The following is a 20,146-nucleotide window of genomic DNA, read 5'->3' as shown; positions in this document are numbered from 1 at the left end:
TCCAGATTAGCAATTCAATTTTAACCTCTAGATTTTTCAAATTCATTTAAAGTTAGAGCATTTTATAAGCCAAAAAGGGATCAGATTTAAATCCAAGTATGTCAGGGGCTGTTTTAACAAAATGTTTCACTTGCATATCACTGGCGTTTGATTTATTTTGCATCAAGCTTTTTATGTTTAAACACTGACAGGAGTTTAAATACAAACGGTAGCTGTCACTGTTCATTTAGCTGATTATGTGAGATGCCTTAGTTTTGAGAGATGGGGGCACTGTCACCAAAAGCAACAACATTCTGACAAGTTCAAAGGATGTCTTCCTGAGGTCATAATTTTGTAGCCCGACTGCCTAGTCAAAGACAAAGAAACAGACAATGCCCACTAAGTGAGAGCATCATTTTTAGGCCTCAGTAGAAAGGGGGTGGGGGGCAGGGGTGGAGAGTAGACAACACATTTCCATTAAATAAGCTGTTTTGTTTCTATCACCTTTCCTATTATTCCGTATATAGTGTTGAGCACTGATTCAGTCCCTTCAGTGCACTTAATTCACGTATCTTCGTCAACAAATCAAGCTTTAATTGAAGGATATTTTCATGGGCAGGAGCCCCTCAGCTTTCTGCAAGGAGAGCATTTCCTCGGTCATTCCAATGGTCATATGCTGTTGGCTGCCTTGCATTTATGCAGGGTCCAGAACCCCTGTCTGCTGGCTGGTATGTCATTGGAAACTTTTGGTTTAAGTTCTAAAAATCCATCTATCTCTAGTCAATCTTTCCTAGGTCCAATGGAATGATAATTAAATTTGCAGACAAGTAACACTAAAGTTTTGTTGGCGGTTATTACGCTTTGACATTTATCAAAGAGTCATGAAGAAGAACCAGTAGTAACTGTGAGTGATTGGGAGCGCCTCAAAAAGTGATCAGAACAGTGGTTAGCTTTGGATAAGAGCCAGTCTACAGTGAAATGGGGGGGGGGGAGTTCCCACATTGTTTCCCACAATGTCTTTCTCCATCCTGTACCACTCACTGTTCTAACACCTCTGCTGTTAAAATCATCTGTGGCTACTTTATTCTCTCCTCCCCTCCCAGTCAATACAAAATGCTTCAATTGGATATTCAATATACATATGCAAGCACACATTATTATAAACTACATAAGAAACTGTTATCTGTTGCCTTTTCAATTGGTGCTAGGTTTCAAAATGCATACGCAAAGGGACATGAAAATGGGGGAATTCTACATATTTACCATATATACTAGAGTATAAGCTGACCCGAATACCAGCCGGGGCACCTAATTTTACCACAAAAACCGCTTTAAAAATGTGCTGAGAAACTCGGCGTATACACAAGTATGTGTGGTATTTTAGGGTGTCCTAGGAGAAAGGACAGTTGGGGCTCATCGTTTTCTGCTCTCCTTTGTTATTTCATGGGTGTAGGCTAAATAAACCAAAATGGAAAAGGAAGCTTTCCGTCAAATCAATAGATGTGTGAGCTGATATCAAATGAAAGCTGGTGCCCTCAGTGCCAATTCTAGTGTATCTTGGACATAAAAATATCATAATACTATTTTCTCATAAATATTTATAATAAATAATGGCTATGGCTAAACTTAAAAATCAGACTCATTGCCATTAAGTTGATTCTGACTCATAGCAAGCCATAGAGCTGTCGGTGGTTTAGAACTGCTGACCGTGAGGCTAGCAGCGTAGTGCATAAGCAAGAAGAGCAAATGGATACAGAAGGAAGCTAAGAGTTAACACTTGTCAGAGCTTTTTGAATGGCCTGTTTTGGTTCCTCGCAATCCTGAATTCTCACGATTACAAAACTAAAGCAAACTGTCCTTTCAAAGGAAATGCGTGTGCGTGGCGCTCGTGTGTTCACTGACCTTTTCACTTGGACACTTGAAAAACAAAAACAAAAACAACTTTTCCCCTGAGTAATTGAAGTGGATTCATTTAATAACATACAGCATTTTCAAATTTTACACAAAATTTTTAAGAAAAAGACAACACCAATATAAAACAGTCTGATTAATATTTCATGTCCGCGCAGTATACTGGCACCAGCGCTATTAACAGAATTTATCACAGATCTTTGCATTCCAGCGTTTCAAGCTTTTCATAACAAAAGTGGACAAAGATAAAGGGCTAAAATCTGTTGTTAATCCTGTCATCCCTTTAAAGTTAATGGGTTGGAAAATGGTCAGTCTTTGGAATCAAGTTGATATTTAATTGAAAGGAAATGCTTTTTTAATGATAAATTCTCCTGTTTTTAAAAAACACTAGCAGGGAAATGAAAAAAAGACTTATGGAGGGTAAAATGAGGACTCGTACTTGTGTGTGGGGGGGGGGTAACAAAAAATGTGCAGTTACTTGAAATAGATAAAACTCTTTCTCACACGCCATCATGGAAATCACATGGAAGAAGATACGCATCTGTTTCCTTAAGGATAATTTTTTAAAATTTCAGGATAAACAACCTGAAGGAATAAAGTGCACAATAGCAGAGATAATTCGATGGCTGATATTGTCACACTTAAGACATGGTAGCAAGAGTTTTCTAAATACACACAGTATAGAAAGGAATAGAACCCATCAGTAGGACTATATTTAAATATCCATACACTTTTCTATTAAAAGAACTGATAGGTATATATGGTCGTTGTGATTAGAAATCAACTTGACCGCCGTAGGTCTGGTTTGGTCTTGGTTGATATTTTATCATTGTTTTAACTCCTATTTTTCTTGCAGAAACTGTAATAGTTACCTAACATTTTAAATGTTGTCTTTTCTTAGACTACTATAGTCAATTTATTCATAACAAAATGGCAGCTTCCAGCTGTTTGAGTCTAGTAAATGTACATATTTCATTTCAGACGATTCCCTCAGAGCTGTAGTGTTTATATGAAGCAACATTTCTCTTAATTGGTCAGAGAGGAGAAAGGGTTAAAAATCCTTGTGACACTCTTGCTGTAATCCCGTGATAAAGTTATGATGATGCCAAGTGCTTGTGTCTTGTTGTTGGGGTGCTTTGGCTCCATACCCTGTCGTCTACCATTTGTAAACACATCTTTCTGATGTTTCTGCCAACATGCTGGCAACAAAGCAGTGCAATTTCAAATGAGCTAATTAACTTAATTGTTGATGAAGCATGAAGCAGTTCATTCACCCTGTTAGCTGCACCATGACAACACAGAAGCCGCAGTCTGTGGAGTGAGTCATCTCCATAAACCTATCTGTAGCCCTCTGTTTAGATCTCTGGTATACCAGAATTGCGCATGGAGGATGGTTCATCAGTCGTGTCCTTATTGAAAAAGCACGCTTATGGATTAAAATGGTAATACTGAAGGATCACTGTTTGGCAAAAATAAGGAGAAACCAAGTTGTGATTTTTTGCTAAAGAAACTATGCAATGTTTTACACAAATATTATTTCTTTATGATTCCTCAGGGTCATAAATCTATATGATTTGGCTAACATTGGAAATATTTGGCTAATGTTTGGCTAGAATATTCTACATGAATGAAATATATTTATGTATTTAAATATGAGCCACTATGGACTTGCATTTTTCCGATTCTGTTGTTAAATATATATTAAATATGGGTATATGAAGCTTCATTAAGGAATAACTGTCCTGAGAGGATTTCAAAAGTTCATGAAAAAAAGTGGATTAAGAGATAATGGCTTTTGTGAAGACTTTTTGAAACCTCCTTGAATTCACTGATATTCAGGAACTATAATTGTTGAAAACCCCAATCGACGGCCGTTGGGTAAATTCTTGACTGACGGCAAACCTACACGACAGAGTCGGATCGCTCTATAGACGTTCCAACTCTGCACCTCTTTATAGAAGCTAACTACCACATCTTTTCTCCACAGAGCTGGTGGGCGCAACCTACCCACCTTTCAGCTAGCAGCCAATGCTTAACCTCCTTCTGCTTAAACTAGAGGTATACAATTTTCAATTAAAAAAATAAACATGTGAACTACACACAGGTCACCTAGACGGGAAGTTCTTGGATTGCAAAGAAACTCTGTTTCCTGTCTAACCTGGGATCAGTGCCGTTAGGTTCAGTTTGTAGCTAGTGCCAGTCTGAGTTTTGTCCTTGTGTATAATATATAGTGTTCCTTTCTATGCGTAAAAACATTAAAGATTCGCTTCGAGGTACCCGCAAACATTTTAAACATAGTCAGACAGCAATACTGGTTATAACACTGTGATGCATGTCACAAAGTAGTGTCAGGTTCAGTGCAAGTGCTTCACATTTTTAATATAAAAGACTTTCCCGGGTTAGTTGGTAGCTATGGGCTGTAGATAAATTGGACGTTAGTAACTTGTGGCTAGTTTGCTTTCGTCTGTGGGTCTGATACATATTTCAGGTTTTAAAATGTTTGTGGCAAAGTGAATGAAAAGATCATGGAATATTTCTACAAACTCTTTGGAAACCATCATATATATATAAATATATATATAATATATATAAATATATATTATATATATACCCTGAAATTTTTATAAGAAATGTTTGCAATTGAACATATCTTACAAATGTCTCTCAATGATTAATGACACTATTACAGTGGCTAATATTTTTCATCCACTCAAATACACTTATTGAACGATCTGTAAAATACTTTCATGAACAGATGAAGATGAAGAGTTGCCCTTTGAAGCCCAACTTCACTCATGCACTTGTTGAAGGCACAATGGCAGCCCGGAGGCAGGTTTAGCATGAACTTGATTCTCCTTCTTCATCTTGTCTCCTTACAAGAGCATGCCCAAGATTCTCATGCATCTCCGCCCCCGCCCTCGGAAACGTCAAAGACCTACTTTAAAAACTGTCCCAAGTCTTCACAGATGCTTTCACAGCCGGGCCATTTGCAGACTCCGTGGCCATAGAGAGTGTGCGGCGCTCCGGGCTCCTCGTGTGACGAGCTGCAGCAAAAGAGCGGGACGTCAGGCTCGTCTCCCAAAGCCATAATCGTTGCAGGCTGCTAGCGCCTGTCAGGTTACGATCAGTGACAAACAGGTCAAAACAGGTCAATTCCGCTCAGAGCAGTCAGAAAAATTTAATTGTTCTATTGAATAGTTCAACTGCCAAGGCTAGATGATGTTCCAATTAGAGGAGAAATAGAGCCAAAGATGACTGCTAATAAAGGATGAAAAACGGAGAAGACTGTATAATAGCATATGCTAATCCTGCCACATGACCTTAATGTAACATTTTACCTCTAAATAAAACATATATGTTCTTATGTGGTCAAGTGGGAAAATAAAATGTATTTTAAGGAAAAAGAGAGACTGGTCACAGCCAGAGTTCTGGAATGGTCTTTTTAAAGAAGATGAGGACCTTCAGGATCATTTACATAGTTAATATGTATGCATGAACCATACAGTTCTGTGCAAGTTGAACGGAAAATGCCACCCTGGAGCAGTATTCGCTGGCTATATCGAAGATTTCTGGTGAAGAGTGTTATATTGGATAGAGTGATCCTAGAGAATCAACCAACTTGTGAATTACATAATCATCAAATAATCTCAATGTAAACAGCAGCATGAACGCACTGAAAGGCATTCCCTTTTATAAAAGTGACGCCTAACGAGAAACTTTCCATGATACTCTAATAAAGGCCAATTTAAAGCATGCAGAAATTAAATAGGTTTCTTTGAAAAATTATTTGTTTATGAGAGGATTTGTAACAGCTAGTAAGATAGAATGTCCGTGTTACATAACACAACATTGCCAATCCCTAGACTTACACAGGAAGTTAAGGGCTTCGTGGAACATGAGGCTGAACCATGTGTTAATGAATTTTATATTCGTATTTTATCTCTTCAGAAATATATTTTTCATGCTGGGTGATATTAGTTTATTTAAATCGTCTTAAAGGATTTGATTACGTCATGACAAACCCGAGTAAACACCATTAAGTGGACAAAAACCCACTGGTCTCCTTTTACAGAGGCCGATTTTATACAACTAAATAAAACGCTGAGCTGAAAACTTATCTAACATGGTCGAGACATCTTTCTTGATGAATTTTGGGTCAAATTGATTTCAGTCATTACCACTGTAAGCTTATTGTCATAAATTTACAAAGCTCATCATGCAGCAACAATAAAGGAAACACAGAAGCTCTATGTCTCCATGCCTGTTTGTACACGTAGACATGGATATGTAGATATGAATAGAGATACATACATACGCACATATGTACATATACACATATCCATTCTCTGATTTCTAAGCATATATTTGAAATGAGAAGCCCTGGGGGTGCTGCCAGGTAAGCCTTTGGGGGCTAATTACAAGGTCAAGGTTTCAAATCCACCAGCCACTCCAAGGGAGCATGAGGAGGCCATTAGCCCAGGTGAAGGTTTATAGCTTTGAAAATCTTATGCAGGGTAGCTCGGAGTAGAAATCAACTCAACAGCAGTGAGTTCCGTCTTCTTTTTAAAAAAAAATTTGAGGCCTTGATTACATGAACATGATCCGTTTTCAAATAGATGCCATTAAAAGACTGACTCTTGGCTTGAGCAATGGCAAAGTGTTCTCCTAATAATAAGATAAATCATAATAGCATAGTCGTACAAAATATATTTAAACAATCATTCCAAATGCACTGTTTAAAAAGTAACTTTCTTTAGGCAAACTCCCTAACTGTACACATTAAATGGCTGACATTTAAACTTTATTTTATAATAAAAAAGAGTATATAAGATCAAGCTTATTTGATTCGTAGTTCTTACATATTTCCCCACTGCATATACATACCCTCTGAACCATTTTTTAAATCGACGATTCAAGTAAAGTTTGGTTACAGGCTAATATGGCATAAGCGTGACGCGTTTACCTGTCTCGTCTTGCATTTAGAACTGAAGACTGTCCATTCACTATAGAATGATGCGTTATCGGTGGTGATGCTTTGGAAGTGGTGGAGGAGGTAGTCGAGGAGGAAGTGTTAGTAGTGAGGTCCAGCCCTCCATGTTTACTGCCATTGTCTTCCATACTGTGAACTCCAGTCACTTCTTTCCATAACTGTTGGATCTCAGCAGGACTTAGGCCAGCTGAAAAAGGAAAGAAAACCCAACGAATATAAAGCAACACAGTTTATATAACAAGTACCATCCTATGAGTTTATTTGATGCTAACAAAAATAACAATACCAGTATCATGTATAGACAATACGATTATTTTAGTCCATTTAAAAAAAGATTTAAAAAATTTTCCTTTCTAAGAAAAATGTTCATGTATTTTCCATGAAGATTTACATAGCAATTTAGATTCCTATTCAACAATTTTTACAAAAATTCATTCAGGGACACAGATTACATTTTTTACAAGGTATGATCATTCTCATTTCTGTTCTGAGTGTTCTATATCCAACAATCTAGCTTCCCTGCACACTTACACTCTCACCTTTGTGTTAAATTAATTGTTGACCATTTGATCACATATAGGTGATTTTTAGAGAAGCACAGTAGTTATGTGTGATAGTTATTATTTTGTGAGCCCATTCGTTATTTAGTGACCAAGTAACCTGAGTGCTTCGTTCTGGTTCAAGGTATGAGATGTATCTACCTTATTTCTGAGTAACAGGTTAAAAAACAAGGGGCCTTGTCTAATTTTTTATTACAATCTCGAATCAGGTAAATCTTCAGAATTTGAATTGGAGAATTATTAGAAAATAATAGTTGATATATTCTATTATCAATGATAAAATGAAGGAAGGGTTGGGTATTATTCACTTAATTGATCCATAGAACGTTATATTGAATTACACAGGAACCCCAAATTTGACTTAATCATTCAATCTGCCTCCCTAAGAGCAAAAAACCAGATAATTTCCAGATCCCTTTTTACCTTGCAGTCAAATTTTACTATTTTTCCAGATATTTTCACTTTGCGTCCTTTTAAACAATCATTTTGCTTGGCAGTATTTCTAAAATCAATCTTTTCTTTCAGTTCTTTCAAAGAGCTGTAAGAGCCCCAACAAAGATAAAATAAAATGAAATACAACATAATGAAGTAAAGGCTATTAAGAAAAGCTGACTAGCTTAATTTTCAAATATAACTTGCTGGATTTTTTTTTCTTCCCTTATGCCTTTATAGTTTTCTAATCCTATTCCTAAACTAGTTGTCTTTAAGAAATAAATTGCTTAGCCAAAGAAAACCTATGGCTCTTAGACATAAGCAAATATCTTATGGGATTTTATTGCTGAGTTGGATGAATTGAAATCATAATCTTGTATGGCAGCCTAGTCAATTGGCATCAGATTGATCACAAAGTTATGTTCCATATAACCTGATCAAATGGGGATGGAGGAGTGTGGAACAAAAGCTAAAGGTCATAATTATTATTTACAGTATTTACAAAATAGTGCTTATGCACTAAGTATTCTGCCTTCATCTAGTCTTCCTGTGGGGCAGTGGGCTAGGAGTTTGGCTGCTAGTGCGAAACCACTAGATGGTGCATGGGAGAAAGAGGAGTTCTACTCCTGGCAAAATGTTACAGTCTTGAAACCACGCTTGCAGCTCAACCTTGACTTTTCGGATTGTTATGAGATGGAGTCAAGTCGATAGCAGTGAGTGTAATCCAAGGGAACGGGTATTTTTATTTCACCTATTATTGGGTGAGCAAACAATGGCAGAGAGAAGTTCAATAACATGTCCTAGTCACATAATTTATACAAGACAAACACATCATCTCGTGCCTTTGGTCGGATGGAAGGGGCAGAAGATGAACGGAAAATTACAAAATATGATGGGGAAGGGAGGTGAGTTCGAGTCCCCACCCCGACAAGTGGAAAACTCACTGATCTAGATAGTGTGGTACGTGACCCCAGCATTAGAACAATCCCCACTGCTCCACAATGCAAGTAAATGCAAAACCAAGCAAATTATTCATAGTTGTAATTTAAACCCTGAATTTGCTACTATGCCTATCACCATTTCATAGAGATGTCTCTCATTTTGGTGATTTAATGTCCTCAAGATTTGAAGTCAGACACAGCCTGGATCTAAAGAAAAAGCAGGATCATTGAGGTTTCCAAAGTTAGGGAAAACTTTTTTTTTCTGTCTCATAGAAAGATGTGAGTGGCTTAGGTATTTTCTCTGTTACATAGGAAATAATATGTATGTTGCTATTGCTACAGTTCGGCATCATGGATCAGTTTCAATTCACAGACACCCTATGTGCAAAAGAACTAAACACTGCCTGGTCCTGCACCATCCTCACTGTCATGGCTCTGGTGTAGCCCAGGGTTGGAGCCACTGTATCTATCTGTCAGTTGATCTCATTGCAGGACTTCACTGCCCCTCTACTTTACCAACAATGATGGCCTTCTCTAGGAACCAGTCCCTCCTAGTAACATGTCCAAACTATGTAAAATGAAATCTTTGGATCCTTGCTTATAAAGACCAATTGACTATACTTCTTGCAAGCCATATTTGCTCAATTTCTGGAAGTCAATATTCTTCACTGATATAGTTAGTTAATTGTGCCAACCTGGCCTATAAACACATGTAGGATTAATTGAAGGGTGGAGAGACAAATGGCTCGGTGAGCCTAGCCATTCTAGCTCTTGGGTTTCTTGTTTTCTGATGGTGGGACCAAGGTGCAGCTGCCTTAGCCAGTTCCCTGCTGCCGCTGGCAAGGCTCACTTCCTACAAGACATCCCTGAGGAGAAGCCATATGAACTTACCTTGATGCAGCCCTGGGTGCTGGAGCAGCTGTGTGGAGACCTCGGCCAGTGCTGAGATGCTTACACATTCACTGCTTTGGCTTTCCTCCTGCAGTTGGCATCATTGCATGTGCTTTGTGAGATTGAGGAGGACTTTGTGGGTTGGTGTCGGACACAGGGGCTCAAGTTGGACTTGGCTTGGGCAGCACTGGATTGGGATTTTTTCCTTGATGTGCACACGCCCTTTATATAAAACTTTCTCTTATACATATGAGTTTATGTGGATTTGTTTCTCCAAAGTATCCAGACTAATACATTCACCAAAACCATAATTCAAGGGCATCGATGCTTCTTCAGTTTTCCTTAACCAGTGCCCAACTTTCTCATGTACATGAGGAGACTAAAAGCCCAGGGCTTTGAGCGCTTTCATTTTTGCTGGACTCCCTACTGAGAATCTGCCTTTCTACTGTAGAAGTCAGAACCAACTTGACTTGACGGCATCTCACAACAAAGTCCTCAGGTCCACTTAGCACACCAACATTTTAACAAGATCTCCCGCCGAGTCTTTTACATACAATGATAAGGATACCCGAGGTAGAGATGGGGATTCTTAGCAGCGGGTTGAACCAGAATGAGGTTGGGCCAGTTACCCTTAGGTGTCAGAATGACGTCTTTGATTTTTTAATACCTTTACGAGGTCTTTAGCAGCAGATTTAACCAACACCATAAGGCATTTGATTTCTTGACTGCCGCATTCATGGGCATTCTCTTGTGGATTCAAGTAATACGAAATCTTGGCAATTTCTATCTTTTTCCTGTGTATTGTGCTCTTGCTAATTCCAATGTGCAGGTCTGTCCAATTATCGGCAACTGGTCCAGGGGATGATTTTACATTAGGATCACTAAGTACTGCTTTCATTCTAACTTTTACCTAGAATCCTGAAACCTTTCTGTGACTCTCTGACCTATCTGTATAAACTTTGTCCTAACGCAAAACTCCATCTGCGAATCCTTTTTGTGAAACTGTTAACATAACTTACACATCAGGCCTTCCACCATCTCACTCGCTGCTTCTGTTCCACTGTCCATTCTTATTTGACCCACTGCTTGACAGTCCTATCTCTCCATGCCCCCTTGCTTCCATGTAATGCACTGTCCATAGACTAGCCAACATTGATGGCTTTACATGTAAATTAAGTCATGTCACTTACCAGGGAAAGTCTCCAATGGCTTTATAGAAGGACACTTGGGAGGGGGAAGAAAAAGAAATAGAAAAAGAAAAACCCAAACAAACTTGCTGTGACTTACAAAGTGGTGTGCTGATGAGCTGGCTCTTGCCTCTCTGGTCTCATCTTCCATCGCTTTTCATTCAGCGATACTAGCCCCCTGCTATGTCTCAAATGACCAAGCATTTCTTCCCTGTGCAGTTTTTGGTTTGGCTGTTCTGACAACATGAGCCTGTCATGCTGCCATCTGTGCAGAGCACCCTCCTCCTTCCCTAAGGTGATTCAACAGTCACCCTCCCCGTGGTCCATCACCCCCTCTCGGTTCATCTCACTTTAAGTTCCTTCACAGCATTCGCCAGTTTCCAAAGTTATCTTAGGACCCGTTGCAAGTCATGTCCCTACACTGCAATTTCAGTTTCTACTAGTAGGGATGCTTCCTTTGTGGGGGTACTCCCTGTCTTGGACAGTTCCTGGTCTGTGCTCGGCAAACACCTGTTGATTGCAGGGATCGTAACGGGTCCATACAATTCTGCGAATAACCCATGACACAATCCTGATCCATATAATTACTGAGCATCTTGTTTCCCACGTAAAAGTTCTAAGGCTCTTTAAAACAACAAGACCCCAAAGCAGGTGATTCTTGGTGATCCTATATGCGTCAGAGTGGAACTATGCTCCATCTGGTTTGTACTGGTGGATTTTGGGTGGTGGGATGATGGGTGGGGAACAGATTTCCAAGACTTTCCTCCAAGGAGCTTCTAAGTGAATGTGAACTTCTAACATTTCAGGTAGCAGCTGACAGCGCTCAGCTACCACGAAGGTCTCCACAGTGCTTCCAGGACATTCCATTTCATGAAATGTCCTGTTGTGGTAGGAGGAGACTGCTCGAAGGACTCTTTTGTAGGCTATGGTTTTGAAGAACTCTACAAACATGTGGCAAGTAAGTAAGTACCTTACTCACTAACCAAACAGTGCCTCTTACTTCCACGAAGGAAACAGTGGCTTTCAAATATTCTCGATAAAGGGCAGATAATAAATGATGTTACAAGGGTTGTTTCTAGAAGTGTCTGCATATTTGAATTGCTGGGGACCATTTTCAAACTCTCAAAAGCCAGGCTATCTTCCAGATCCATTCAATCATCATTGCTAAGGGCAGGAGTCTGGGATGGGTGGCTTGCGGAACTCCACAGGTGATGCCAATGTGCAGACAAGTCTTGGAGCCAGTTCTTAAAGAAGAAGGCCATCTGCTCTTAGGACAAATGTTTCCCATCTGAAATATTATTTACCTCTTTTCCCCGATATAAATACTACATATGATTCTAACACAAAAAGGCAATTAATTTTGATCCCATGCGTGTCATGTGTCGTTTGGGGCTGCTGACCTTGTGAACGTTTAGAAGGTTAGACGGGACAAGAATGAACTTGGGCTGCTTTCTTAGACAGTAATGTGACGAAGTCAGCATTTTTCACGCTGTGCATCCTGGAAGAAGACTCTTTGGAAAGCTCGCAATGTAAGTGGTCTGTGGCATCCCTCTTGCAGGGATTCATGTTGCTGTCTCCCATGTGAGCTTGTAGAAAAGCTCTGACATGTCTAGAAACAACAGCAAAAAATCCCACATTTTTCCCTTCAAAAATCAGTGTTTTCCAAATATATTTGCCCCCCACAAAAGATAAACACTCATTGATATACATATCATAATTACAAATACGCTCTAAGAACAGATGTAGGTTGGTGGTTGCTGGGTGCCCTCCAGTCAATCATGACTCACAACAACCCTGTAGGACAGGGAAGAACAACACCTGTGGGTATCTGACTGTGTAACTCTTTATGGGAGCAGAAAGCTTCCTCTTCTCTTGTGGGGTGGCTGGTGGATTTGAACTACTGACCTTTGGTTACCATCCCATGTTGTAACCCACCAGGGCTCCTTCCATACTAATTTATATGCACATAAAGTTAAGTAGGTTTTAAACACAGATATAGGCTCATTTAAATACAGGTATAGGCTCAAGCTGGTTTCACGTCACAGCAACATTACAGAGAACTGCACCAGGGTGTTCTAAACTGTCACCTGGACAGGAATACATCACCAGCTCTTTCTCCCGTGGAAGCGCCGTATGCATGCAAACCACCAACCTTTTTGTTAGAGGCTGAGTGCTAAACCTTTGTGCCACTGGGGCTCCCCAAAGAGAGGCTTAGGACTCATGAATCATCTGTCCCCATGCAACCCTTGAGCTGCAGCTCTTGCTATTGGACCTCTATAGAACTTCCAGGGGATCCTACAATTTTACTTGTGCAAAACTAAGCTTCTGTTAATCTAGCCTCCTGCCTCCCCCTCCTCCTTCCCTGCCTCGTTCCTCTTTATCAGTCCCGTACACGACATTTTATGCCCGTGGTGTACTCATATTGTCCTTACAGAGGAACAGATTTACATAGGATATTCTAGGCACTGTTCTAGTGCTTCACATGCTACTTGTTTTAATCCCACAACCATCAGGATGTTGCTAATGTTGTTACTACTACTATCCCCATTTCAGATGTATGGATACTCAGGCAGGCAGAGGCTAAGTTGTGTGCCAACCACACCGGATCTCAGCTCTACCCTAGGGCTCATCTGTGGCAGAGCTCTCACATGGCTCAGTCATAGCTCACGCATTCCTTTCTCCAAACACCTTGTCTGGACACCCTGTTCACAAGGACAGTGCCTCCCCATTTCCTCCCATTGCGGGCTTTCTTCCCTAGCCTTGCCTTTCCTTTTTTCTTCTTAGCACGCATTCACTATACATTTTACTTCTTTTTTTGAGAATGATTTAATCTTGATGGCAACATACACACCCAAACACCAACACCATTTCTACATCAATATTTCAACAGCAGGGGTCACACATTTCACCTGTGTCACCTCACTATTTCCCTGCATATTATTTCATCAATTTAGGATTTCTGTTCTTACATTCTTCATTTGGGTTTCAGATGTATGTACTGCTGTCAGTCTATACTCAGAGAAATCCTTCTCAGCTTGATGCAAACATACTCTATGGACTGGGTTAAACTGTTGCTTCGTTTAATGATGGCTTCATATCAAGGTTTAAAGTATGTTTGCAGGCATTAGATTCAGTGGTTTCCCCAGTCTTCGGTTTCTGTAAGAGACTGATGTTCTGTTCCAGGTTTTTTCTCCTTTTGATCAAAGATTCACCTGACTGAAATGGTTTTAGCTTATTTATCATCTATCTCTTGTACTCCAAGGGAAGTTTTTACAATGGCGAGAGTCCTTTCTGACAAGTCTGCTGCTGAATATCCAGAGCCTAAGAGAGTTCCCCAGAGAGTGAAGGCTCCGTGAGTACTGTGTCTGCGAGTTATTCAACTGATCAGGATGCTAGTGTCCTGGAAACCACTATCTGAGAATCAGTGGACGAGGTGATCAAAGAACAATGGTGAATTTTAAATCCTGAGGATCACACGTGTTCCTTCTTAACTTTCAAAGCTATACACAGTGGAATATTTTGCAATTATGCAATTTTAAATTTCCATGATCTGGATGATAACTTAGGCTGCTTAGACAACTGCTAGTACTAAAAATACAGATTTTTTTAAGTTCCTGTGCAGGAGCTGAGTATATAATTGAATGTAGTACCACTGCTAAATCAATTGGATAGTAATTCATTAATTCTGCATTCAAAATGTATGGAGTAACTACTAGGTGCCAACCACTGTGCTAAAAGTGAATAAAAATTTGGTAACACGTCTAGATTATATATTCTTGGGGCTCACAAGATTTTACAATTTCAGTTACCTTACTGAGCAGCAAAATTTGTCTTAGCAGCTTTATAACATTGCCAGGGTGAGGGGGTCCCTAACACTTAAACGGGGCCTCAGAAAAGATTTTGAGATTGTGGAAAATATTAAATATATATAGACAGGCAGTGGGGCAGAAAGACTCCTCATCCCATGTCAGGACTGAGAGAGAGAATGTATTTTCAAATGAGTCTATATTATGGGGCTTATAGATCTTTCAGAAGGCATGCACATCATACAGCTAAAATCAGTCATAGTCAATAGGTAATATTATAATCAGGTAACATAATAAACAAGCAATAAGATGGGTCAGTGTCTTGACCTAGTGCTAGTTGACCTCAAGCCCCCCCCAACCCCAAGCTCTCCTTCGGCGGAGTAATATCTGAACAATATCAGCAAAAGATGTCAAAGTATAGTTTGCTACATTTTACCATGGGTTAGCTAGAGAACCTGATTGCTTTTATCTACAGATAACCTTTAGGCATCGTTTAGTATCCAGACAGATATAATTCATCCTATATGGTAGCTCCTTTATGACAGTTCCTGTATGGGGAACTGTATTGAGGGACTGTGTCTAGTCATGAGAATGTATATTAAGATTTATTTATATCTCATCATCATGAGAGTCTTCCCCCACCAGAGTTGGTGAGCGTGGATGATTTGGCTGCATGGCATTCTTATCCGGTCCTTCCGCTCAGCACAATCTACAGGGTTCCCAATTCTATGCAGAGGTAACCAGTTTGTCTAGTTCTTTGGGTATCCTTTCAGAGGATCATTGATAACTTTACAAACCACATATTATATGGGAGAAAGATAAAGGTTTTAGCCCCGTAAACAGTTACAGTCTTGGATATCCACAAGGCTAGTTTTAACCTGCCCTACAGGGTCACTATGAGTCAGAATTGACTCACTGGCAGTGAGTTTTGAGTTGAGAGCATATTACTTATTTTTATTTGGCTGATGTTAGGTACAGTTGAATATACAGCAACCCTGTCTGACAGAGTAGGACCACCACGCAAGGTTTTCGAAGCCCTGGGTCACCAGCCCAAGGCCTGAGGAGTCCCGGTCGGAATCTAATCACCAATCCTTTGTTTAACAGCCAAGTGTTTGACCACTGTGTCACAAAGATGCCTTATAGTTTACTATTGGCTTAATCTAACCTGCAGGTACAATGTTCACTCTAAGGTATGTGTCTAATAAAGTTTAACAAAATATACAATTTTCCCAAAGGTCAAACTATAGAAATGAAAATAGATTTTGGGCTGAAACTGAGATTAAAGACTAAAGACAATGGAAAATAATCTTCTGGAATGTAAGAATTCATCTGATATCAGAAAGTTCTTATTACGATTTCATTATTAAAATTTTTATGGCCACATTAGAAAATTTTGAATTCTATTACAAAACAATAATTTCTCAATTTTAATATGAACATTAAAGTGAACATTCTGCTTTTGAGCCTTCCTCTCAGCATTACAGAATTGTCAAACAGAACCATTAGTGAAAAGATTTAAGATCTATGTGGAATTAAATACATTTTAACATTATGCTATCTAGTATCCTAAACAATTTATCAATCATTGGATTTAGGATACAATTTAGTCTGTACTATTCTGTCTTACTTATATTTTCTCAAAAACTAACCCAGCATGTTCTTACTATTTGTCCATTTATTTATTTATAAGCTAGTTTATGTACATATAATTAGCAGCATTCACAGGCATCTTTGCTGACTTTATTCTGTAATAAAAAACAAACATTTAGACTTCACCTCATTAATGAAGTTTCAGCCCGTGAACTTCCAAAGGAGACTTCCTCACCAGGTTGTGACTAAAGTCTGAGGGGTATTTGATTTGAGAGAGAATATTCAGATGTTAAGGAGCTCTAGTGGTGCAGAGGTTAAGCACTTAGTTGTTAACTAAAAGGCTGGTGGTTCAAACCTATTTGGCACTGAATAAGAGAAAGACGTGGCAGTCAGCTTGCGTAGTCATTGCCTGGGAAACCTGTGGTGCAGTTCTACACGGTTCTAGAGTTGCTATGCATTAGAATTGACTTGATAGCAACAGATTTGGTTTTAGCTTACTCATATGTAATAACCTGCAGATCACTTATTGTTTATATATTGCTGATGCACTATTATTCAGTGTAAGCACATACTCACCGGTGAAATAAAAGATCAAGGAAACCAGAAGTGGTACACAGTCATTGCCATTGAGTAAATTCTGACTCAGGGGTCCTATAGGACAGAGTAGAGCTGTCCCTGTGGGTTTATGAGGCTGTAACTCTTCAGCAGAGCAGAAATCCTGATATTTCTCCTGAATCACTTAGCAACCAAACCCATAACTCACTACACCAGCAAAGCTCCAGAGAAGTGGTGCTGAAGGAGGCGTTTGGTTTTGGGACTTCGATCGGCAGAGAGAGAAGTTAAAGCTTACTGGTTGTTTTGGCCAGGAAACTGAGGGCAAACACCCACTACAGCACATTCCTAGTTCATATTTTCTTTTCTTGATTTCTCAAAAAGGAATTCCTTATTTTAAGCTCATGTAGTTCTCGAAAAGTATTATTAGATCACATTTGGCCTGGATAGTACGGATCTCCTGTTTTCCTGTTTGAACTCTCAGAGTAGGAATGAAAGACTACCAGCTATTCAAGAATGTAGATATTTCAAACACAAAAGGTTGGGGATAAAGAAATGACCATATACGACAGACATGCAGTCATCCTGAGACTGAATACATTGCTTATGGAGAGACATCCACTGTCTGATGTGAAAACCAGAGCACATTCTGCTGTTTGACTCTCGGGTCACTGTGAACCGAAAGTGGTTATTGCACCGAACACAATATCAGCGGCTCAGTACTATGTGGTTCTGTTCCTTTGCAGTCTCTGGTATTTCTGGCACATTCCATCTGTGTTTGGTTAATGGCTTTCCACAATGACATTCTTCACACACTTTCTTTTCAAAATAATAGACCCAACTTATGTGACTTTTATAGAGTAGCCAAAGCAAAGGAAATAAAAGAAGGAAGTCAAGGAGCCCAATAGGAAATTTCTCAAGAAGACCAAATCAAAGACGACATGTGCAAGGACCTAGATTTAGAAAACCAAAAGTGAAGTGTATGCTCAGCACGTGTAAAACTGAAAGAACTCAAGAAAAATATCAAGTCGTGAAATATAATTTTTAAAGATTCTAAAGGAAAAATATTGAATGATGCAAGAGAAGATGGAATGAATACACAGAGTCACGGTACCAAAAAGAACTAGTCCACAGCCTGCCATTTCATAAGGCAGGGTCTAAGCATCAACCAACGGTGCTGTATGAAGAAGTCCAAAGTGCACTGAATACATCAGGCAGAAACGAGGTTCCAGGAGTTGCCAGAGTACCCACTGAAATGTCTCAGAAACCTGAAGAAGCACTGGAAGCACTCACTTCTCTACAACAAGAAATTTGGAAGTTGGACAACTACTTGCCCAATTGATTGGGAGATAAACATGTTAGCTCCAAAGAAAGGTAACCCAACAGAGTGCTCAAACTACAGACCCAAATCCTTGATAAAGCACACAAGTCAAATATTGCTTAAGATCATCCCGCAAGAATTGCAGCAGTGCATGGATGAGGAACCGCCAGACATGCAGGCCAGATTCAGAAGAGTTCGTGGAACAAGGGAAACCACTGGTGATGCCAGATAGCGGATGTTGGCTCAAAGCAGAGCATACCAGAAGGATGTGTACTGGTGTTTTAGTGACTCTGCCAGGTGGACCCTAATAAAGTGTGGGTGACATTGAGAAGAATGGGAATTCCAGAATACTTCATTGTGCCCACTCAGAACTTAAATGTGGCTCAAGAGGCAGTTTTGTGAACAGGTCAAGGGAATACTTCACAGTTTAAAATCAGGAAAACTGCACCTTGGTTGTATCCTCTCACCATACTTGTTTGAACTAGATGCTGAGAACAACATCAGAGAAGCTGGATGATATAAGAAGAGTGTGGCATCAGGATTGGAGGAAGGCTTGTCAACAACTTCCTGCACGCAGATGACATAACCTTGCTGGCTGGAAGCGAGGCGGACTCACAGCACTTGCAGGTGAAGATCAAGGATGGTACCCTCCAGGATGGATTGCGACTCCATGTAATAAAGTCTGAAATCTTCACAACTAAGTCCCGCCATGATCAAAGGAAAGAAGGCTGAAGCTGCCAAGGACTTTGTCTTGCTTGGGTCCACAACCCGTGCTCGAGGAAACAGCAGTGGAGGGGTCAAATGATGGATTGCATTGGATGCATCTGCTGTGCGAGACCTCTTTAGAGTACTGAAGTGCAAGGAGGTTACTTTGGGGACTAGGTGCACCTCACCCAAGCCCTGGTCTTCTCCACTGCCCCACGTGGAGGGTGGACAATGAATAAGGAGGAATGCAGAAGAAAGGATGCCCTTGAACTGTAGTGCTGAGGAAGTGCCATGGGCTCCTGAACACGCCAAGGACTGCTAATTGGACAATCTGATTTGAATTGGAAGAAGTAAGACCAGAGTGCTTTTTAGAGGCAAGGATGGTAAGACTGCCTTACATAGTTTGGACAGATTGTCAGGAGAGAATAGTCCCTGGTAAAGGACATCACGTTTGGTAGAGCGGAGAGGCAGCAAAAAAAAAGCAGATGGCCCTCAATGAGATGGATGGACACAGTGGCTGCATCAATGGGCGCAGGCACAGGAACAATCGCGAGGACGGCACAGGACCGCGCAGTGTTTCATTCCGTTGGGCCTACAGCTGCTTTGGGTTGGGAGCAGACAACCACAGGTGACTTACACTGCACCACCAGCAACTGTGGCCAGTGCTACTTCAACCAGGGGCGTTTTCACCCACAGTTACTCAGATAGATTTATCACTTTTCTTCATGGAAATGTTTTAGTGATTTACTCTTTTTATTTGTTTTTAATACCAATTTTACTTCTAAATCTAGAAAGCATTTTAGATTTACTCTCTTTTCCACAATAGTCTCCACCTGATGCATTTCGTGTTGTGAAAAGTAGTAAGAGAGGACTATAGCAGGGGGCTGTGTGTTCGTGTATGTGTGTTTGTAATTCTATTTTTTTAAAGCTCCAGAATAATTAAATAATTTAATTTGGAAACTATTAAAAAGGAATTGTGTCAAAAACCATTTTCTTACTCAATGAGACACTTTTATGTTTCTTTTGGAAGAATGTAAATCTTCCACGAAAATGCTTATATATTTCAAATAACTGAAGTTATGTTTCTACACACACTTATTTTAAACTTTTTGATCATGCTTGTTTGAAAAGTTTTACTCAACATCATATGGGTAGATCATGTTCTTATATTGAGAAGACCCTCTTCAGAATGAGCTCCAGGAGTATAACGGGTTAAGTATTAACAAAAGGTCAATGGTTTGAACCCACCAGCGGCTCCACATGAGAAGGCCATCTGTTTCC

At 39.8% G+C, this 20,146-nt stretch overlaps 1 protein-coding gene across 7 annotated transcripts in view; it reads right to left on the bottom strand.

The window, feature by feature from the left end:
* The window catches only part of FOXP2 (forkhead box P2), a 281,533-nt gene that overhangs the window by 48,363 nt on the left and 213,024 nt on the right, over positions 1 to 20,146 (bottom strand). For 5 of the 7 annotated variants that reach the window (XM_075557678.1, XM_075557681.1, XM_075557676.1 and 2 more), the window contains 2 exons: positions 6,854 to 7,067; positions 4,830 to 4,934 (listed from right to left, as the gene is read on the bottom strand). In XM_075557678.1, the coding sequence (XP_075413793.1) occupies positions 4,830 to 4,934; positions 6,854 to 7,067 (319 nt within the window). Of the gene's footprint in view, positions 1 to 4,829; positions 4,935 to 6,853; positions 7,068 to 10,725; positions 10,733 to 20,146 lie in introns of all 7 variants that reach the window. The other 2 variants (XM_075557682.1, XM_075557683.1) reach the window with 1 other exon arrangement.

Source organism: Tenrec ecaudatus, chromosome 9 (assembly GCF_050624435.1).
Source record: "Tenrec ecaudatus isolate mTenEca1 chromosome 9, mTenEca1.hap1, whole genome shotgun sequence".
NCBI classification, from domain to species: domain Eukaryota; kingdom Metazoa; phylum Chordata; class Mammalia; order Afrosoricida; family Tenrecidae; genus Tenrec; species Tenrec ecaudatus.
This window is presented reverse-complemented; position numbering and strand designations above follow the sequence as displayed.